The 23,820-nt window shown below is 31.8% G+C and overlaps 1 protein-coding gene and 1 long non-coding RNA gene across 10 annotated transcripts in view; one reads left to right on the forward strand and one right to left on the reverse strand.

The window, feature by feature from the left end:
* The window catches only part of Pax (paxillin), a 30,785-nt gene that overhangs the window by 3,903 nt on the left and 3,062 nt on the right, over positions 1 to 23,820 (reverse strand). The window contains exons 1-8 of one of the 8 annotated variants that reach the window (XM_083092364.1): positions 22,854 to 22,996; positions 20,886 to 21,247; positions 11,949 to 12,109; positions 3,733 to 3,910; positions 3,131 to 3,263; positions 2,657 to 2,858; positions 793 to 1,083; positions 526 to 699 (exon numbers count right to left, since the gene is read on the reverse strand). In XM_083092364.1, the coding sequence (XP_082948490.1) occupies positions 526 to 699; positions 793 to 1,083; positions 2,657 to 2,858; positions 3,131 to 3,263; positions 3,733 to 3,910; positions 11,949 to 12,109; positions 20,886 to 20,979 (1,233 nt within the window). In that variant the 5' untranslated portion in view covers positions 20,980 to 21,247; positions 22,854 to 22,996. Of the gene's footprint in view, positions 1 to 525; positions 700 to 792; positions 1,084 to 2,656; positions 2,859 to 3,130; positions 3,264 to 3,732; positions 3,911 to 11,948; positions 12,110 to 13,901; positions 14,705 to 17,264; positions 17,386 to 18,453; positions 18,612 to 20,885; positions 21,248 to 22,853; positions 22,997 to 23,820 lie in introns of those variants that run through there. The other 7 variants (XM_083092365.1, XM_083092366.1, XM_083092362.1 and 4 more) reach the window with 7 other exon arrangements.
* LOC145967458 (uncharacterized) lies at positions 4,935 to 8,967 on the forward strand. Of its 2 annotated transcripts, XR_014437432.1 has the most exons (5): positions 4,935 to 5,147; positions 5,472 to 5,687; positions 6,591 to 6,865; positions 7,378 to 7,578; positions 8,490 to 8,967. It is a non-coding gene; the product is annotated as an uncharacterized LOC145967458 (long non-coding RNA). The 2 variants fall into 2 exon arrangements; XR_014437431.1 differs by lacking the exon at positions 8,490 to 8,967 and having other exon boundaries at positions 7,378 to 7,692.

Here is a 23,820-nt window from a genome sequence, read left to right on the forward strand (position 1 = left end):
AATCTCTTTTGTGCAATTGCGAATTTGTATAACGAAATATTTGGAAGACTTGAGAAAAAAAGTATAGATTATCAAGTATAGGTTGTTGACCGTTTTAGTATAAATTTGCTCGCGTTTGGACTGAACAATGATTAATTAATTTTCTCTTCTTTCTTTGTCTGTATCATAGTCGGTATGATCTAGAAAAAGAAATTTCATTCAATGTTTCAAGTGAATTAAAGTTTTAGGTGAATTAACTAGATGTTCTCCAATTATTTCAATGTTAAGAATTAGTACATTAAATTCATAGGAACGAGTTTAATTAAATTCAAACTTGAAAAACTGATTTGTCTTGTTGTCCAGTTGATCCTACGAACGTCAAGAGATGGAAAATTAAGTTCGAGGATATGTGAAGGGACGAGGATTTATATCGAGTCCTTTTTATTACTCTTTCTCTATTAACGTTCCTTATCTCGGTCGCACCTATAGGATTCACCATTACTCTTTTTCTCGAGAGAATTCTTAAAATGATTCTAAAATCCTTACATCAAGAATGGGCCCGTTGCAGTAAGCGCAACGTGGTGAGAACAAATTATGATAGTCCGTTTCACAGTAAGGATGGCCCTCCCTCTCGAAGAAATTTCGCGTGCCTAATTCCTGATTGCAGTGGGTACACGTGAAATGTTCCGGATGCCACGTCTTGCCCAAGGCTGTTATCACCTGAAGCAACAATGTTATCAAGTCAAAGAGAATAAAGAATATTTAATTGCCTTTTGGCTTTTAAGATTCAGCTATGATGTAGCTGACAGCTACCTGGCCCACGATGGGCTTCTCGCAGGCGCTGCAGCATCCCTTCTGAGTAGTGTTGACTCCTTGGCGGCTCATGTCGGCCTGAAGATTACCGAGCATAGAATCCAACTGATTCTGTTTAAGAGGCTGGCTCTCCCCTGGTTGATAGAGATGAGTCGTATGGGTCTCGGTGATGTGGACGCGGGTCTGCGTGCCCTCGCCGGGCAATGGGCTCTGCGAGCTCTTGGTGGCCTTATTGGGCTTCGCGTACGGGGAGTCGGTTACTGTCTGATGTTGATGGGTACCGCTGTTGATCTGCAATGACACGTGGATTGTAGGGTCGAGTGTAAATCAGATGTCCTCTATCTAAGAAATCAAAACTGATTTCGAAGTTCAATTTTGTATATAAGAAAATAAAGTGATAAAGTTTGAAAAATATTATTTTTTAGCGTTTTTCTGACAAAACGATGTCTATTATCCTGGATCACCGAAGGATAGCAGACATCACGGAGGAAAATTTTCTCAGTTTTCAAGATTAATTTCTCGGAAGGCTGGATTACACTCGTATGACAATGACAATTTCCCGCGTAATTCTGTGAATCTGTGTCACGTGTATCTTTATGTTTGGTACGCAGAACAGGACAGGTGTGTCAAGGTGCGAAAAGATGGTTCAAGGTTGGATGTCACGAACGGAGATTCGACGGACAAGGTGAGAGAAAAGTAATCGAATCGGACAGGATGTCAAGGCGTGAATTCGCGAGATGTTGAGTGAAATGAAACAAAGACCCACGGAGATGATGGTAGATAAGAAGTGAGGAGATGTCGATCGTCACGGGCGAGCTTGCAGACTGGCCGAAAGCTCCGGGTGTTTCGGCGGGTAACGTCGTCGCGTCCCACGTTGCTGCCCCACCTCTTTATGATTTCGTCTTCGTGGTTCTCCCTTCTCCCACGGCCGCGGAAAATTGGTGACGCGGAGAAAAAGGAGCGGACACGAGGGAGGGCGCGACGGTGATGAGGTTGGTTATTTTCGTAACGTGGGGAGCCAAGAATGGGCAGGAGTGGATTTAATGCCCTGGTGTTTTCCGATTCCGCGGTAAATCAAAGCGATGACAGAGAGTCAGGGATCAGTCTGTATCTGTTTCGATGATTACTATATGTAGGTCCGTATAAAGGGTGTCTCGGAATGGATTCTATAAAATTCTTGAAGGGACGATCGAAAAAATTATTTGTAAATCGCTTCTTAAGAATCTATATTTAAAAAAAATATAAAATAACTACATTTAAAGAAAAATTTTAATGTTTTTAAAAATACATTTAAAATAAGCTTTCCAAACAAAAAAAATTGTGGTCATTCAACCATCAAAAGTTAAATGAAATTTTACTAATTTTTACTATATTCTTGATAAAATTAAGTTTTAATCTTTTTTAATTTTAATTTACTTATATTTTTTATATATATTGGAATAAAAAATGATAGATAAATATTTAAAAATGTGCAAATTATTTGAATGTTACTTTCAGTTATCCGGTTATGTACACAATGCAGACAAGAAGCAACGAAAGATGAGATGTACACTAACCCTTTCGGTATGCGATTAAATGCAAAAAAATCTGCAAAAGATTTTATTCGACTTCTCTGTAATTATTAATTCCTGCAAGTTTCTTTGGCAATATCGCGTTTTTATTTCTCTTATCAAGATTGATCAGAAAATCACATTTTATAATTTTATAATATTTAATAATCTATCAATTTGTAAATTGCCACATTATTTTTTTTCTTCAATAAAGAATAAAAATATAGTATTGGAAATGAGATATAGTCTTCATCAACCGCTCCGAAAGGGTCGCTCGCGTTATGTATGGCATTACACATGGTTAAGTTATGTACCTTGAATTCGGAAAGCGAAGCCATTAGATCATCCAGCTCCTTGGTAGCGTTACTCGCGGTATGACCATTAGGATAACTCCTCTGAACCTCGGTTCGACTCAGCGAGCCATGCTGACTGGAGGGATAGCCGTCATAGACCGGCTGTATCTCCGTGGACGTCTCCTGTATGGTGACCCTCACCTTTCCATCAGCGGGATAGTCTCTGTTCGAGGGACAACAGTTACCGTTTTACACCGAATACGCGAGTCATTCCGAAAATTCAATTGGCTATTAATCTTCGATATAAAAGTTTGAGGATTTTTCACGCTGCGAGCACGAGAAGTTGGCCGGCAGCAACCCCAAACTCGTCGGAATCACTATGATTTTAATCCCGAAATTATTCATGCAAATCGCGAGCTAGATGTTCATTCGAAAGCAGGCTGCTTAATATGCACTGTTTTAGGATTAATTTGCGCACACAAACAGAAAGCTCACCCATTAGGCACTGCGGTGCTTAGTTCTTCGAGCAACGAGTCGACGGTGGGTCGAGAGGCTGACATACTACTCGGGGAACGGAGCATGGGGCTGGTCGCGCTCCCGTTCACCCCTGTGGTGGACACGCGACTGTCTATAATCATCAAGCATTTGTTTGACAAAAATCTCCTCTCGAGATCATTTTTAACCCTTCCCGAAAATGGTTCGATAATACATTAAATTAATTCTGTTTGAAAGAAATATAGAATGTCTCAAAATATATTGTCTAGTATCTCTATCTTATAGATTGCATTCTGCTATTATCATAAATTTTTATTCCGCAAATATTTTATCTATTGTGCGATATTTTTTCATCGGATTAAAAATTTATCAAAGTATCGAATTGAAGTAAAATAAATAAGATTATTTTTGCGTCTTTGAGACTTAATTCGTGAAAAGGCTTCCACTGTTTCAGATTTGTAAAACTTTTGGCGAGAGATTTAAAAAGACAAAATTGATCGCTCGAAAAGGGATTTGTAAAATAATATAAAAAAATTTTACAGGATATGAAACAATATAAAAAAAATTTACAGGATTTTAAAAAATTTGGATAAAGAGCCAACCTCTTTCCTGAAAGTGGGCATTATAGCGCGCATTGCTCAGGTCTTGCAGGAGAGTGTCCAACTCGGAAAGATTGTTATTGAGGGAGGGCATCTTGCTCCCGGTGCCCGTCTGGGTGTAAGACGCACTTCCGGTTTTATTGATGGTTTCCTCTATCGCCTCGCGGTTCTGGTAAGTCGGCTATAACATGTGGGCAAAATCGCGATGAACATTAACAGTTTCAAAGATTTCTTCGTGAAACTATATATACTCAAATCATCAAAGACATCGATTTCTCTATTAATTTTTTATTACTTATTAACTTAATTTTAATGTAATTATTAATAATTTTCATTCGTAAAAAATTTATCATTTCTACCTAATCTATTTAATATTCTTATCTACATATTTATTATTAATTTTCCATCACGTGAAAATTGATTTCAATTTTAATATTTGACGATTGAATTATTTCAATTTCATGTTCGACGATCAAGCTTAATAGTAGATATTTCTTTAATACTTGATCTGATCATAAAATAATATAATGTAAGTGTTACAATAAAACATCGAAAGCAGTTGGAAAAATTAGAACTTAATGAGGATTTCTTCAGATGAATGGATTGTACGAAGATGGTTTGAACGACAGCTGCACAATTTTCTACCAGGTGCTCTTGGCTTGTTAATAGACAAAAAGCGGTGGCCTGCCAAGTTTGCATAAAGTACATTATTATTTAGAAACATGATGTCATTAGAATCATTATGCGTATGGAACGTCGTCGTTCAGAACGAAAAGAGCAATGTGGCCTTTTTAGTTTCGATAAAGTCAATTTTAGATCGCTTCAGCCGCGGGAAAAATATCCAAAAGATCGTAATCGCTCCTGTTTAGATAAATAATAAATATATTATCCACAAAATATATACAATAAATATTGTTTATCTCTGCAAGTCAACAAAATTGATAAACATTGATAATTGGATTATTTATTGCACTTAGACATTTTTTGATATATTTGTAACAATTTTATAAAAACAATAAAATTAATTTATGAAATTTATATATATTTTATATAAATATGTAAAATTATTTGTAATTAAATTAAATATATATACATATATATGTAAGTATAGATATACATGTGTATGTAATAATGTTTACTATTTAACATCTACTTATGTTCAAATTAAAATATTGAAGAGATGTCACATTTTAATAACTAGATATTCCAATTACGAAATCTGCGACATGCACGAGGTCGCTCTGACTTGTTTACCAAAATTAAATTTAATACTTGACGTCATGCTAATCAATGGCCAAATGTGAGTCTCAATCATCCATAAATTTGAGATTTTATGATTCTTTGAAGAGGATCTGCACAAAATGCATAATAAAGATGTAGTGCGATTGATAAATTTTTAATAAGTTGCTAATATGAAAGTAAGTCATCACAGAGGCTATTCGCAATAGCGATTTTAATCATTAATAATTGTTATAGCCAACAAATAAAAAAAGTTACAATTTCAAAAATAATATTTTAATTTATATTAAAGTTGCGTTACATATTTAACGCAGCTTTATATATATTTATATTTTTTAACATATTTATCATAATTATTGATAGACTCAAAATAATAATTTTTCATATAAATCGTCAAAAAAATAATAGATAAATAGCTAATAGTCGAATTTCTGAAAAAGAAACGCAAGGGCGGCCAAACTTAGCGTCAGATTACCACGCACTATTTTTTTGCAATAAAATAGTATTACGGCGCATCCTGCTGGATAGAAACTAGGTTACATGCTGAGTTGTCAGCCTAAAAATATCCGTGGAGAGCCAGCAGAAACATATCAGCAAAACGTATCGGCGCGAGAAGTTTCGGCGACGACATCACTATTAACGCGGAGAAGCGTCTACAGGATCTTTCTGCGAGATCTTTGTGCCATTTGTGACTGTCACAATTGAATGGCTTACAATCGGTGGAAGTTTCTTCGAATATACAGTCAATTTATTTTCATTGAAAATTTAACGAAAAACTATCGTATATATTTTGCTCTTGTACTTTCTGCAATTTTTCAGAGCAATATTAAATATTTTTTAATTTTTTAGAATATTAAGATATTTTAAGTATACTTGACATATTGGAGAGAGAGAGAGAGAAATCTCGACTTTTTTATAATTTAACAATATTATAAAAATTAAAATCGCGCTGATAATGTATAGCTGATTTGTATAGCAATTTTAATGTAAATGGACAAAAAATTAATAATAAATGTAATATTGTAAGAAATACTTAAAAAGCAATCCAAAGTGCTTCTAGAAAAATTATATGATAATTTTCATATATGTATATGTAAAAAAATTAAATTTTATGTGCGAAAAAATTGTCTTTATGTGGCTTATTTTTATTTATATCTAAATACTTATATTTATATATAATTATTTATATTTAAAAAAATTTATATATTTTCAAAAAAAAAAAATATATATATATATATATATATATATTATTAAAATTTATTATTAAAATATATTATTTCAGACTAACACAAAATACTGGAATTTCGGTCATGAACGTCTAGATCTCTCTCTGTATATAAATAAGAAGGAAACAGTTTATTTTTATGAGTAGTGGACGTATTTATTTTTTAAGTATTTATAATTTATATATAATCCTTTTTCTCTTTTGTGTAATATAAAATAAAGATTATATCAGACTATCTCACTTAATATAAAACGTTGAACAATTAAAATATTGAACAATTAATTTGTAATTATCATTTTTTGACGTCAATATATCGAGATATCTCTCGAAGAAATTATCGTATTAAATAATAAGTATTCGTTATAATATTTAATATAAATTATTCATATCTTTCCAGGAATATAATAAGATATTTGGGACACTCTGCGTATCCAGGACATGTCATACGCCCAGCGTGTGTACAGCTCAATCTGTCACGCTCACGTGCTGGCGTTGTTACGACGTTTGTCCGAATTTATGCAACGGGTTGCATATTTGCAACTGCAGCGCGAATGTCTGGAACCATGCATGCGCATATAATCGTTTACACGAGCTAAATTCGCGCATCAAAGGGAAAGCTTTTAACATCCGCGACCTTCGACAGAGATATTTGGCACTCTTGGTGGTAATCCGGTAAGAAACATATGCTCTTGTCGACATGCTTCATAACTCAAGACGTTATTTAACATTGACAGCCATTTTGGTCGAAACGAATGACAATGTTAAGATAATAAAATTCAGGATTATTTTCAAACGAGAGAATTGTTGATGAAATTAAAATAATAAATTAATAATTTAATAAATTAATTAATAATTAAATTAATAATTTTTCTATTTAATTACAAATTATCCGTGATAATAAATTAATAATTGGACAATTTACCATACGACTTTTAATTAATTTAACTAAGACTTGATTAACTAACGAATTTAATTATCAACTGCTTCAAAGGAAATTTGACAATAAAAATTAAATAATTGACAATGAAAATTAAATAATTTTTGTATTATTATTTAAAGTGATAGTTAAAAACAGAGTTTTTAAGACAAATTTTGTACAGTTTAGTAATTTTATATGTTTAACTTAAATAAGAATATTTTTATTATACACACGACATAAGCTCGTTAATTTCATTTTCGCCCAGTTAATGTCGGGGAAATAGGTCTCGGACTAGCCGCGAAACTGGATCGCGTCGTACGATGCCGATTCGCATCCGAGAATGACGACTACAGCAGAAACACGACGACAGATCGATGCCACAACGGCACGTTCCGAGAAGAATAATAGGAGCGAAGCAACTTATACGAATACGGTTTAAGAAACGCAGCTATCGTTAATTTCAGCCGTAAATTTCATAACTTATTAAATCGTGAAACAATCGGTTTAACTTTTAAGCCCGCGACTTTTTTTCTCTCTACTGTACATAAGTTTCTTAAAATTAACATATTTTCTCAAAATTAAATGTTACACATAAATATTGTTACAGATATTGTTACAATAGGTAATAATTAAACATGTTTTAAAAATATGTAGTGCAATTTAAATAATTTTAACAAATATATATATAAAAATAATAATTAATTTATTGATAAAGATAAAGTTTTTATTTCTTTTTTTATCTTAATTATATTTATATAAATATTTTTATATAAATTTTTATATAAATTTTATATAAAATTTTATATAAATATATTTAGTTTTTTGAGAATCATTTTCACAGTCTGAATAATTTAGATCTGAATGCAAACAAATCGAAACAACTGTCATACTTGATATTCGTATTATGATCACGATGGACTTTACTTATTGTTAGACTTAAAAAGTTCATTCACCTAACATAGGACGTTCTCCCCTATTATTCCATGTAATGATACCAGTCAGGTACCAAAGTAGGTATAAAACTAACGAATAAGTTTCATAGATTATAAGATTCATCAAATATATCATTTTAATAATAAATCGTTTTATACTCTCTCTACAATTAATTAAATTTTTTTTCATTTTTTCATATTAATTTCTTCGTAATTTATAAGTTCGAAATATATTTTAATATATTCATAATTTCTTTCATTCAAGGGTTATAGAAAAATTTAATTTTTCATGATTCACTTGTTTCCCGATTGAGAATAATAAGATAACTTTTTTTCTTAATTGAAGATGAAGAAAGATTAAAACGATTGAATGATTCTATCGTTCGATTTTCGCTGCAAGATATATTGAAATTGACTCGTCTCTGTATTTGAATTCTACTTTCAGGTGAATACAACGCTCGCAATGGAAGATATATTTAGACACAAGAATATAGCTATTAAAAAGATATATCAGCGTGCATTTTTGAATGTATGAATGCATAATATTGCAACTCGACGTCGCGACGATATTATCGGATTGAAGGTGAACGGTGGCGCTTTTCGCTGCGAAAAAAAAAAAAGAAATGCGATTTAACGTGATTGGCTCGATGGCGAACGTAGCAGTTGGCTCGACCGCGTATTTTACAGTCGCAGTATAAATCGAATGCAAGCATGAATAATAGAGACCGTGCTGTCCTAGGCCGAGCGAGAATCGATAGACTCGGCAGGGAACGTAACAGGTGTTCCCGTCGGAAAACTCGGAAACACAACATTTTTTCCTGCACGATTCTCTTTTATGCGACTCGTGGAAAATATTCTTTCAGGCAGCACGCGTGTCTCCGAATTTTTTTACCTTTTTAACCCTGTGTAAGGATTTTCTTAAAATAAACGATATTGAATATACTTGATACCTATTAAATTTAATAAGCGGTTCTTATTTTTATATTTAAAATGGAAAATACACATAATTCTAAGTTAGAAAAAATTATTTAATATAATCCATATAAAAAAAACTTATAATTTTTTAATTATTTTATTTTTTATTAAATTAAATTAAATTATTAAATTAAAATTTAGAATAAATTAAATTTTTATTAAATTTTTATTAAATTAAATTAAATTTTTAAATTAAAATTTAAAATAAATTGTTTTTATTAAATTTTATTATCAATTAAGATCTAATTTTATTATCAATTAAGAGCTAATTTTTCTGCATTCGTTTTTACGATGTGATCAATTTTCTTTATTGATTAATATCGTTACAGAAAAATTAGGTTCTGATCTTTGTGGCGCTTATATCTTCAGGCATCTTCTTCGTCCAGAGAAAAAAAATAACTAATACGAGAGTAATTCGAGACTCTCTTCCGACTAATATTCCGTCTGCCACAAACGTTCGATGTTACGCCTGTAGTGATGCTTCCCTCGAGCGTCAATTTTAGACACGATATTGATTCTAATTTTAGCATCGCTGTTGCGTCATCGTTATTTTTGAATGTGTTTTATGACTCTGGAAAGCTTCTTTTTTCCTCTAAAAACAATCAAAAGTTAACGCGAAAAATAGCGAGTTTGTCGCACCAAAATTACAAATAGCTGCGAAGATTAATTTTTACAACGAAAGCAGATTACGTCCGTTCTATTCCGTAACATTCTATTTTCACCGTTATAACACGTGTAAACTCCGCGTGTAAATAAATTCAAGAGCAATTGTGGTTAATTTACGCTCCGAGGATACTTCGAAGTGCGTCTTTTGGTTAAATTATTATTCCGCAAAGAGTCGCGATATATTAATGAGCCTTCAAAACAATCTAAAATGATAAAATAAATGTTTGCACATAAATTCACAATAAAAAATTATGTGAATGTGTTTAATTTTAAAAATATATTTGCTTCTTTTATATTTTCAATAATATAATATTTTAAAGACGTGCATGCCATAATCTATAAAAAAAGATCCTGTCTATGAAATATACTTTTTAGGTTTAAAAAATTCAGGAATTTTAAAATTTAAATAAATTAATTTTAAAATTTAAAATAATCTCTGTTTAATCATGAAAAATATATCTCTCTTTTTAATATTTCGATAATATAATTTTAAAGACGTGCGTGTGATCCATAAAAAAAGATCTGAATATCCTTTTAGAAATAAACATACTTTTTAGGATTAAAAATTTCAGGAACTTTAAAATTCAAAACAAAAAAATCTCTGCTTAATCATGAAAAATATATTTATTTCTCTTATATTTCAATAATATAATGTTTTAAAGACGTATGTGCGATAATTCATAAAAAAAGATCTGGGTTATTCTTTCAGAAATATACATACTTTTTAAGATTAAAAATTCCAGAAATTTTAAAATTTAATTTTACAAAATCTTTGCTTAAATCATGAAAAATATATTTACTTCTCTTTTATATTTCAATAATATAATGTTTTAAAGACACAACCGTGGGATAATACATAAAAAAAGACCTGGTTATCCTTTCAGAAATAGACATACTTTTTAGGATTAAAAATTCCAGGAATTTTAAAATTTAAATTTACAAAATCTCTGCTTAAATCATGAACGTTCATACTGATGACGTTCGTGGCTTGAAAATAAAAACAAGCCGCATGCGAAAAATTTCAAAAGAAAAGCTCGTTGTATCTTGCCAAGATATCATATCGACAGTTATTATGCCGTCGGCGAAGAGGTTTATTTACGGATTCTCCCTATGTCACGCTTTCGCGACCATGACGACGAATTGCTCTATTTCGGGACGTTTTGTAGACTGGAAACGGACGTTAGTGCCAAAAAGTTAATTTTGTGTAATGAAAAAGGAGAGACTGCTACACAATAAAATATATTATGTAAAACAAATATATGTCATTGAAGAAGAATATAATATATACAAATATGTTTTCGATAAGAATGAAATTATTTACTAGTGATTGTTAACGTAATAATGGATAGCTCATCTTCTATAGCAATAATCTTGCTTAAAAATATATTCCTGAACATTTTCTTTATTTTATATAATATATATATATATATATATATATATATATATATATTTATATATAACATATATATTTAATTATTTAATTATTATGTAATATTTAATATATATAATAATAATTATAATATATAATTATTATTATTATATTATTATATTATTATAATATTATTATATAATATATATAAATTCAAATCAAAGTATCGAAAAATATATCAAGCTCTTCATGAATGTTTTGCAGTTTATATATGTTATAAAACTACAAATAATTTGTGATGATTTTAAAATTAAACGATCGTCATCGAGCTACCGGCACTTGGCTCCATCTAGTAAACTACCTCCACGACTTTAGTAAGGTTTCTTCAGCAAGCTCGATGAATTCTCCGACTTCGTCGATAAATCATCGCGATTTATCCCGTTTGCGATTTTGCTTATCGTCGGAAACGACAATAGATTTCGCAAATCTTACTTGACTGTTTGACAGGACCTTACAGACTTTATTGAATATTTTTTGTAAATTTAATTTTTTTTATTAAATTTTTTAATTTAATTAAGACAGTCTAGACACGAAATAATAATTTAATCATCATTATAAAAGATACGTTCAAATTGTAAAAAATTGTTTTTTCGTTAAATATGAATTTTTAAATCTATTGAACGAGATAAAAGAAGGAACGCCTTTATTAATCTTTAATTAAAATAATTTTAATTAAAAGAGATTTTATAGATCGTAGTAGACGTAATCTAACTGCAGCGAGGTATAATATATAGTTTTCTAAATTTAAAGTCGAATGAACGGAACGAAGAGGCGCGGCCTCTTCTAGATCTATTAGTGCTCCAATTAAGATAAACGATAGACATATCGACGTACCGATTGCGGCGGCAGCGGCGAGGTTCGATTGTCGTAGGATCTGTAGACGGTGGTCGTGTGGGTGCGCGCACCGTTCAGCGATCCGTAACCGGGTGTCGCATTTCCACCGACGTGATTTCCCTCCGACGACACGGTGTTCTGCAAGTCGGCCAGCAGCGCATCTGAAAGCACATTTAAGTTCAATCAGCATTCCCGTTAAAAATTCTCGAACCCTTCTTCGCGATGATCGATTCTGCCCGACTTCGAGAAAAGTTGGGCGGAAACACGAGAGCGACTTTTTTCACACCATCTCGCATCCCTAAATTTATCGAAGAATCTCCCCTATTTCGGGAGCACTCTGTATATAACGCTCGGAGATAAACAGACGGAAACATCCGTCTGTAACTGATTCCCTCGCGCGTCGTTATCACGTGCAAGAGATGGATATGTAAAAACGATTACTTCTTATTTCCCATTCGTATTGAATTAATCGTATGTATAGATTGAAGCACTTAACTTTATGATCTAAGTTATCTGTGCTATGCGTGCAATTAATGCAAGAGCAATTTCTTATAGCATGCATTTTTTATGATATTTTAATATTTATCTCTATTTTTTAAGTAGAATAAAAATATTGAGTGTAAAAAATATTAAATATTAAAAAATATTAAGTATTAAATATTAAAAATATTAAAAAATAAACATTTTTAATATTTAAAATATTAAATATTAAAAAATATTAAAAAATATTAAATAAATATTGAGTAAAATTATGAAAAAATCAATAGCTTACGAGATATTTCCTAATTTATTTTAATATATCGCGTGTGACATAAAGTTACATCTGCTAAATTATTTGCAAGTTTCGCAAAAGTCAACTGATACGGCGTTATTAATCCAATCGAGGCATCACTTATTTAATTTCAAGCTGGCGTATGTAAAAAAAGAAAATGTCATGACATTGTTTTACGATGACATCACACTGTGCGTCGCTGCCGCGTCCTTGACAGGCTCCTTGATTGCCATGTGTGTCGGGATACATTGGATTTATTGAAACCGAAATATGGAGGGTCTCTCTCCATTAATTGACGAGAACAAATGTACGCAATTAATTAAAAAACTTATGTTAATATAAATGTATTTCACGTGTAGAAAAAGGATAGTAAATACGGGAAATAACACAAATATAAAAAAAATTATATTTTATTTGTAAATCTATTATTATATCTCTTAAAAATTAAATTTTATTGTAAAAATTATATCTATTTATATCTATTTATAATTCTATTAAAAATTAAATTTTCTTCTTTCTCTTAAAAATTCTTAAAAATTAAATTTTCTTGTAAAAATTATATCTTATTTATAATTCTATTATTATATCTCTTATTATATATATCTGATAATAAATACGGAGAGGAGAATAAAAGGAACAAAAACTGGTTGATGTGTGAATAGAAGAAAATTGAGAATAAATATTTACTACGGACTTTTGCCAGCTCGAAGATTAAGCAAAGCGGGTATGCATATTTTTTATTATTGTATTTGCATGACAAATCAGTTACGTACGTAGATTGAAAAAGACTGCAAAATTTTTCATTGCAGATTTACATTTTTTAAAAATCTAATTGTAAATTATAATTGATTTTTCACGCACATTTACGCACCTAACACGCAATTAAAAAATTGGAAAAATTCATTTTATTCCAATATATATTAAAAACTGATTTTTCATATGAACCTAATACGCGATTAAAAGATTTGATTGAAAGATTTTATTCCATTCCAATTTTGAAAAATATTAAAAAGTAAAAATTAAAGAAAGCCTCTTTTTAAAAGGAATAAGTAACTTATATCTATAATATATCTATAGAATAAATATATATACATATAATATTCCCCTAATTAATTCGTTTGTTGCTTCGTCGACCTTAGCTCGATCGACGAGCCTAAATAATGAAAGAAATGTGCATTTACCGAGAGTAAAGAGATTACTGGTGGCTTTCTCACGATTGTACACCTGGTACAGGTTCTCGTCCTCGGATACGTACGCGCATCGCGTCGTCTCCATCGTCGAGAGAGTCGAAAAAGGCACACGCGACACACCCACTATTTCAGGAACGTTGAACCCCGCGAGAGAGGCGAGCGCGAGTTTCAGGCCGAGTTCCGGCGAGTTTCGGTCAGCAAAAATGCGGAGAAAGTCCGCAACCGAGAGAACGAATCCGCCAGCGGGAGAGGATTCTCGATCCTCGATCTCTAAGTATTTTTGCCTCGAGCGAAATCGACGTAACTATAAAAAAGAATCAGAAAAAAAACGATGATTAGGGAAATCCTTCCCGCGAGTGTCAATCTTCTGAGAATCAAACGCGATCTCGACTTTAAAATTATTTTAATAATTATTTATAGTCTTCTGGAGAAGAAACGACAAATTAGATCGACGAAGCGAGCTGCGACACCGTTAAAGACTGGTTCCGATAAGAAAGACGAAGCTTATCGAGCATCTTGGTCACCTCTGCAAATTTATCACGAATGCAGCCTGTCGCGCCAATTATGTACACACGTTTTCTGGAATTATTATCGCCGCTATTATCGTCTCTTCGTCATCTGTGTCGCGGGATTCGAGGCAGTAAACCAAGTCGCATTCACCTTCGACGATTCGCACTCTTTTCCAGCCCGCCAACCACCCGAACGACTTTACTCCGACTTAACGACACGTGTTCAACGAAGCGACGATGCATCAGCGTCGACGGCACGGCACTGATTGTCATTGAAGTTCGCGGGAAAGCGATACCGCGAGCTCTCCGGAGGAAGGAGCGAAACGGCCTCCTCCTCCTGGAGAGGAGAAGGAATAACGTAAGGCAGGCATATAAGGCGCAAGACGATAGTGGGGCATTCTCGTACGTTGGACGGAAGCTGCGGTGTTCAGAAGAAACGAACGCGAGCCTAGGTGACTCGTTTCACGACGACTCATTACGGGGAAGCCGATTGCACCGGGTATAAGTGGCTTCGAGGAAACTTTGGGCTACGGACTCTAGGAAGAAAGGAAATGTACAGAGTGTCCCAAAATCACAACTTGGAGTCAGTTCCCTTCCAGCGAAAATCTCGAGGCATCAGTAATGTTTGATGAGTGTTTGCAAAGAAAGGACTTTTCATAAATTAAACTTCGCTAAATAAATAACAAATCTATTTTTCGATTTATTTTAGATAAAATTTATATTTTTTTAGAATATTAATTATTTATATAACTTATATAATTTAATTAATTAATTAATTAATTATTTGATCAATTAAATAATTATTTAATTATTTAAATAATTATTTAATATTTTGTATAATTGTAATTTTAAAATTTTCATTTTAATATATTAAATATAATTTATTAATTGAAATATAATTTAAAGGTTGGGAAGAGAAAAATGAAAAATAAATAAAAAAATAAAAAGTAGATAAAAAGTAAATATCTTTTTCAGTTTTTCGCTGAGGAAAAATTGATTCCAAATTGACTAAAGAATCATTAAAAGGGTATTCAACGATTATGAAATATGTGGGATATATTAATTTCTTTCTTAAAAATTTGAAATGTGAATCATGTTTATCAATTCACATACTTTACTATGATGTCAGAATAAAATGAAAAAGGAAACCTCAGCGAAATTAGTTACTAGAAGCGAATTTAAGTCAATTTGTATCGTGTTCTTCTATTTATTCTCTAATGGGATTTGCAAATCTTCCTTCTTCGAATTAAATTAAAATAGGTTTTATTATTATTTCCCCATAAATCTTAGTTATTAATGATGAATATATAACATGTTCGTTCAACATCGACCTGCTGCAATTTCGAAAAAATATGAAATACAAGGAAATCTTTCATATTAAGTGGCTGAATAAATTAATCGCTTAAAGTGCTCCAAGCGCTTTAATAATCTAGGATAGCAAACAATATCCTATAGTATATTCAGTTGATCTAAACACATTCTAGATGGCAGGAGAAGGTTGAATGATGAAGTGCATTTCTCGCAAACTCTGACGTAAAGCATTCAGTTCTTGATTGAAATATAAGAGAATTTTGACACGGAAAAACATATTCTCCCTTAAAACTATCAGTCTTGCGATTAAACATATACATATCTTGAATATTTTATAATTAAAAATGTCAGTAAATATTTGAATCATTTTGCACAAACAAGCTCATGTGTATAACTTTATTACACAAGTAATATAACTCGAGAGAATCTCGATATTCTCCCCTAAAACTATTAGTCTTGCGATTAAACACATCTTGAATACTGTCTAATTAAAAATGTCAGTAAATATTTGAATCACTTTGCACAAACAAACTCATGTGTACAACTTGTATAACTTTATTATACAAGCAATATAACTCGAGAGAATCTCGATGAGTGCACAATCGCATTTCGCTCGAAATTCATGAGGTTTTCAAAACCGGATTTACGTTACTTAAAAAAAATAAAACTGCTAAAAAATAAATCTGTGTGTTTAGATTCATCATGCGTATCGCAAGCGCAGCGTGTGCGCCGCTAATGCAATCATTTTTGCTCGGTATATCCCGCGAGAGCAGGTTGAGCAATCGTCTGAATGGTGCTTTAACATTGGCATGGAGCCTGGCTGAGCTTATCGAGGTCTATTTTGCACGGCTGATTCATACCGCGAGTCCGACGTCGATATCGCGCGTAAAACGCGCGTGTCTTGCGTAAACCGCGAAGAGGAGGATGAAGTCGTGACGTTAACTATTCTACCACGTTTCTCCTTATTGCCGCAATATAAATTCCTGTCGATCTCAATTACTCACCAAGATTCGCCTAATCTCGTATTGCGGTTACGCTGAACTAGGAAGAGTGAATGAGACAAAAATTATATCGATGAATAGAAGAGATATCGTCGAGTTCTATCACGAGTAAAATTCCCAATGTCCCGAAATTGATATTTTCTAAAGCTCTATTTCTAAAAAATTATTGCATTTATTAAATAGAAAATAATTAATATATATATATGTATTATAAATATAATTTTCATATTATATAATATATTATATAACAAAATTTTTATATTAAATAATATTAATAAATTGTTTATATTATTTTAATATTAAATAATATTTTATATAATAAAATATAAATATAATTTTTATAAATCGTAAAAGAATTTCCGTTTTTATATTCAACAGAAAATGATGATATAAGTTAAGAAAAAAAGATAGATATAACTTATAAGTAATGAACAATTGCTAAGGCAAGTTAATAAATATATTTTTTATAGACGTTGTTTTAAGACACATTGTGGAAATTAGGGTTAACGAGAAAGTTCTTGAACAATACTTACTAACGTATTGCTCCCATTGTGCATGACGTCGAATCGTCGCCAAACGAATCGGTGAAATTGGCGAGATAGGTCTCATCACGTCCGTCATTTTTACGTGTTTTTAAAAAATAGCACACTTTCTCTACGCGAAAAATAACGATAAATAAGATAACGTTAATGGAATATTGTAATGTACAGAATGGACAATAAATTATATTATTCTAAAAATAAATTCATGAAGATCAAGTATCTTTTTTTAATTGGTCATCATCTTTCAATTTTTATTACCGAATTATTATCAAAAAATTCCCAGATATTATTAAATGGAAATTAATATTAAATATAACTAATATTTTGTTTTTTACAGTAATAATTTCTGGAAATTAATATTAAATATAATTAATATTTTGTTCCTTGCAGTAATAATTTCTGGTAATCCTATACAATCATTTAATATATGTATAATCGCGATTTAAATTATGCTGGTAGACAGAATTGAAAAGAATTCCTGGACTTGTAATTTCTTTGCAGTTCTTAAAACTGTTCTGGTTATCAGCCCTAATTAAATCTTTTCAAATATTATTTTGTCACAAGAAAAGATTTTGAATGATGAGAGAGAAGCGGAAAAGACGGATGATAATTTAAATGAGCAAAGATTTTTATTACGATGAAAAATATATCTCTACCGCTCGTTATCGATAATCGTTGCCTCTATAAATTATACGGCAACTAAGTCCGCCACGCGGTGTGTTGTGTTCTAAACTTTGCTAGTGCCACGAGGTAAAAATAAATCACAAATTAGAGCAGAACCAGCGCGACTTCGTTCTGGACCGACTCAACACCTTTAATCTCACTCCAGAGAACGGTTGCGTTTCATTTTCAAAGATCGTGTAACGCACATCCTCGACATACGTTTCCTTTTTCAATTTCCTAAGAAGACAGATATTTCCCTGGTGAAACGATAAAATAATTTTTCAACAATTTAAGACAATCTAGATTAAAAACATATCTTCACGTCAAAAAAATTAATTTAATTAATCTAAATTTTTTAAGAAGCAAGTGAAACCATCGTTGTGCGTCGCATCTTTTGATTACATAAATAATATTATTATTCCATTAATTAAGAGTAAGTGCAATTTAAGTGGATGGACGTTGTCACGGTCAAAAGGTCACTCGAGACCGAGGAATGGAGATTGATGAGCACGACTACCTCGTTGTCAACGATCGTAAAACGTTGTCGACGATCCGTAGCTACAGACACTACTGGACACTAACCGCGGAATGACACGAGCACGTGCGCGAATTCGGCGAGAGATGATCCGCGGAGATGATCGATCGGCTGCGGATGTCTGGCGGGACCAGACGGGACTGGCACCACGTGCTGTTATTGTCTCCGTGCGCGGTCGCCGTGACTTACGAAATCTCTGCGTTACGTGAAATTATCCGCCCCCTCTGACTCTCTCTCCCGTCACCCGAGACACGCGCGCGATCCCCTTTTAATATAGCTTGCCGTTTGGCAAACCGTTTCATGCGAGATGTCGGAAGATCCGAACAAATATCGAGATCGATAACGGATATTTCTCGGATATTTCCGATCGATAAATCACGCTTCGAATTAAAATACACTGAAACTCACGCGCGAAGTAAATTTGGCAAAGCATCGAATGAGATAAACAATGAATCAAATGTGCATTCTATGTACTCTATTCTATCGACGAGAGGAGGGGTCTACTCAAATCTTGTAAAAAAATTGTCTGAAAATTCCCTGATCTTTTAAGTATTTTTATTTAAAATTCCAGATAAAGAAAATATTTTAAAAAATTTTTAGTGTAATTTTCTAAAGCAAGTGCTTTTCACCCATGTTTACAGAGGAAAAATACAGAGCCACTTAAGTTTTAAGTACTAGATTTGCAAATGTATTGAAAAAAGTGAGTAACTTTTGTAAGAGATAAACATTTTTCACATTTTCATTTTTTCATTACTAAAAATTATAATAAAGAATATGTTCTGCATATTCAATATTTCAATATTTTCACACTAAAAATAAACAGAGACAGATATATATTTAATTTATAAGTTTTGGCTAATCGATGAAGTACATTATACAATATGAGAGCAAAATGACCAAAAAAGAATTTTTTTAAAATTTCTAAATCCCAATCAAATTCCTTGATGAGAATTCTCTGATTTTTCTAGGTATAAAAAATCCCTAAAAATTTCAGATTTTTCATGTTTTTCAATAATTATATAGAAGCTATCTAATAATTCAATATCTTATATTTCAGAAAAAAATATAACTTTTTGTCGATAATTTTAATTCTTTCACAAGATATCGCGATAATCGCGAAGCCACAAACACTAACAGATATCATGGATATTGCAGCTTTTTCGCGGATATTTTCCAATCACACAGTTAATCGATTGACTGATAAACAATCTAAATTCCATTATCACGTCTTCCTACATATTTGCGTCGCCAGTATAGCAAGTATGGAAACACAGGCGAGACTAACCTCATATGGAGGTGCAAATCTCTCGAGGAACAATCGAGAAAGATAGGAGATACCTACGCACCTTCAACATTCACGCTCACCTTGAATTCGTGTAGTCGACTGATCATCGATAGTCGAGGAACGCGCAGCAATGTCATATATGTAATAATCATGAACATGTCACGAGAGCTGATCGTATGCGAATGTAACGGGTAATCAAAGATCAATCAAAGAGAGAGAGAGAGAGAGAGAGAGAGAGAGAGAGAGAGAGAAGCGTAGATATCGTATTCCAGTGGACGTCTAATTACATCATGTCCAAAGTAATCGTCGTGAAGTAATCAGATCTGCATATCTTCATTCGTATATCTAGGTAATTGGTATGTTCTCGTAATATATGTAAAAGGAGAACCTTAATTTATATTGTGTGTATTGCATTTGCATCGCAATATCTCTCAATCATTATTCAAAATATTCAAAATCGACAAAGTCGATTTAATTATGTCTTTAGAGTTAATTTTAACGGTATTTTAAATCTCTTCATAATCAAAGAATTTTCTAAATTTTTGTAGTAAAAATTACAGCTGCAATTAATAATTAAATAAAAAAAAATTAAGCTTCTTATAAAGATAAATTACTTAAATTTGTTGAATAAAATTAAGATTTATCACAAAAAATATTATTTTTTCAATCTTTTTCTTTCTCTTTTCTTTCCTTGCAATCTATTTTAACTTTTTCTTTTCTTGTCTGTAATAAAAGATTATTCTCTCCGTATATTGTAATAAATATCAAAATAAATAAAAAATTATAAAATAATATAAAAAAAGTTTTTAACGCTTAGAATAGGCTTTATTAATCCACTGGTGATTAATATTATCATTATTACTAATAAATATTTTATATAATATTATATATAATATTTTTAATATTTTATATATATTTTAATATTTTATAATATTTTTAATATTATATATAATATTTTATATATAATTAATTAAACGAAATAAGCATGATGAATTAATCGGAAATAACACACACATACAATTCGCTAATTTTTTCTCAATTTTTTCCTCAAAAACAAAAAAAAATAAAAAAAATTTGCATCTTTTTATTATTATTTTACAACACGTGTGAGTCAAAAAAAAGGACTTACATCCAGGAGGCGAGCCCTTCTTCATGGTGATCCTGTAGGGCTGATAAATATCGCCCGGCTCTACCTTGCCGTACATCGTCCGGTCCATCGCCATCTTTCTTACTCACACGTACACATACACGCAGCGCGCATCCCTTGCCTGTGTATGTGTACGTCCGTGAGGAGGAATCGGGTACGCGTGCGTACGCGTTGCACGTGTTCACTCACGTGGCGCTCGTCGAGTAAACGATGACATAAGCCCCCTCCCCTACCTTCGGGATAGTAATTGCGGTACTCGACGTTGCGTGACGGCGAATTGATGCTAATTTGACGGATTAACGCGATGGGAGACGTCACTTCCGAAACGACGCAAGTCCGACGCACTGTAAGAGTCGCCAATTATCGTTTCGTAACATGTTAGTAACGGACAAATTTCCTGTTTTGTCGGATTTTGGACTCAATTATAAAATTTTTCTCAAATATGTAAAAATAAAATACAGTTGTTAATAATCAATTAGAGCTGATACCTCGCGAAAATAAAAGCCTATTTTCCTATTAATCTTTGTGACTACAGGGTAATGAACTCTAAAATATGTAGAAGTAAGAACACAAGGAAGAAGCAGAAGAAGCGAAGCATCTCGAAGTACTGTGTTGAGCGAAATGATTTACTCGACGGTTCAACGAAAGAGGTTGACCCTTTACCGTCTTAGTAAGGTTCAAGTGGATCGCGGACTATTTTAGACTACTAATTTTAACGCAGTATAAATTTCATTTAAATCACCCCGCAAAGTTCTTTTTTCGTTAAATCAATAAATCACAAAAAGATAATATATACGTCAGAATAATATAATTTCCTCGAAATAATATATAATTATCATTGGATACAAATTTTGCAAAATTCTTTGTCGAAGTTAATTCAACCTTATCCCCTCCTTAATATCCTTAGAGATATTTATTTTTTTCTTTCTTTTAAAGCTTATAACTTTTTGAAATGCATTCCCGATGCAGCAGAACAGTGTTTAAAATTAGAAACGTACACAAAGAAAATATTGTAGTAGAAATTACAATAGATTTTTGTAATCAGGGAACATATTAATATGTAAGAGAAAAATTGCAATATTTTTATTCAATAATATTAGATATATTATATTTTTTCTAAAAGAGTATTGTAATTATTCAAGTATTTTGGTAAAATATCTTGAAAATATTTTTGACAAGCAAATGCATAATCGTTAACAAATAATAAAACAGATGCATATTTGATAATTTTCATAATTTTAACGCAGTATAAATTTCATTTAAATCACCCCGCAAAGTTCTTTTTTCGTTAAATCAATAAATCACAAAAAGATAATATATACGTCAGAATAATATAATTTCCTCGAAATATATAATTATCATTGGATACAAATTTTGCAAAATTCTTTGTCGAAGTTAATTCAACCTTATCCCCTCCTTAATATCCTTAGAGATATTTATTTTTTTCTTTCTTTTAAAACTTATAACTTTTTGAAATGCATTCCCGATGCAGCAGAACAGTGTTTAAAATTAGAAACGTACACAAAGAAAATATTGTAGTAGAAATTACAATAGATTTTTGTAATCAGGGAACATATTAACATGTAAGAGAAAAATTGCAATATTTTTATTCAATAATATTAGATATATTATATTGTTTCTAAAAGAGTATTGTAATTATTCAAGTATTTTGGTAAAATATTTTGAAAATATTTTTGACAAGCAAATGCATAATCGTTAACAAATAATAAAACAGATGCATATTTGATAATTTTCATAATGATAAATATCTTAATATATTTCGATTTTACAATAAATATTATAAAAGAAAATGTTTTTCATAATTCGTAAAATTTTGCCCGTGTACTTAAAAAAATTATTCCCTTGTATAAATAATAAACTTCAAGAAAAAAAGTATAATTATGTCCACAAAAAAAAAATTTTGTACTACTAATTACACTATAACATTACTGCAATTATAGAATTTAATGGCACATCGACGTGTCTGCGCAACGAATCATTCCCTTTGCGGGCGACAGGGGCACGACTTCTTTCCTCGAAAAATACGAATTTCGGAGAAACGAAGCGACCGACGATGAAAACACGCGGAAAGACGGAAAACTTGTTTGCGACTGCACGATCACGCGCGACGCGACGTCTTTGGCGACGAAGCCGGCGAATGAGAGTAAATCGAACCGGCGCACGCGGGTGTATTTCCGGCGCTCACCCGCGCCCAGTGTCCGGAGGGCTCCTCTCTTTCGGTCTCTTTCGTCCTGGCCGCTGTCTCCGCTTTCATAGAAAGGGAGGCGTCGCGATGTAAAGAGGGAAAATAAGAGAAAAAAAACATGTTAGGAGAGAGAGAGGTAAATCAGACTCCTCTCTTTTGGTCTCTTTCGTCCTGACCGCTGTCTTCGCTCTTATAGAAAGGGAGGCGTTGAGAGGGAAAATGAAAGGAACAAAGAGAACATCGTTAGGAGAGAGAGAGAGACAGGTAAGTGGAGATGAAGAAGGAGAAAGTGTCGCGATGAAGAAAGAGAAATGCGAGAAGAGAAATGTAGAACAATTGCAAGGAGAGGAATGTGGAACAATTGCAAGAATAGAAATGTAGACGAAAGCGGAGCAGACAGTAAAAGAGAAAGAGAGAGAGAGAAAATGTCACGATGAAGAAAATGGAGAAAGAAGAGGTCGAAAGAGGGTCGCGATGAAAAAAGCCTATGCATATTTTAATATATAATAATAATATAATATATTAAAATATATAACTAATATATAACTAATATATAATTAATATATAATTAAAATATATAATTAATACTAATATATTAATATATTAATATTATATTTTTAATTTAAATATCTCTGTGCAAAATAAAAATATATCAAATATTAATCGATTCGTTGCATGTAACATCGTTATCGTTATCAAGGTTATCGTGTT

The sequence above is a fragment of the Camponotus vicinus genome, unplaced genomic scaffold (assembly GCF_025532165.1).
Source record: "Camponotus vicinus isolate PSW18456_S1 unplaced genomic scaffold, iyCamVici1.0 SCAF_2, whole genome shotgun sequence".
Lineage (NCBI taxonomy): Eukaryota > Metazoa > Arthropoda > Insecta > Hymenoptera > Formicidae > Camponotus > Camponotus vicinus.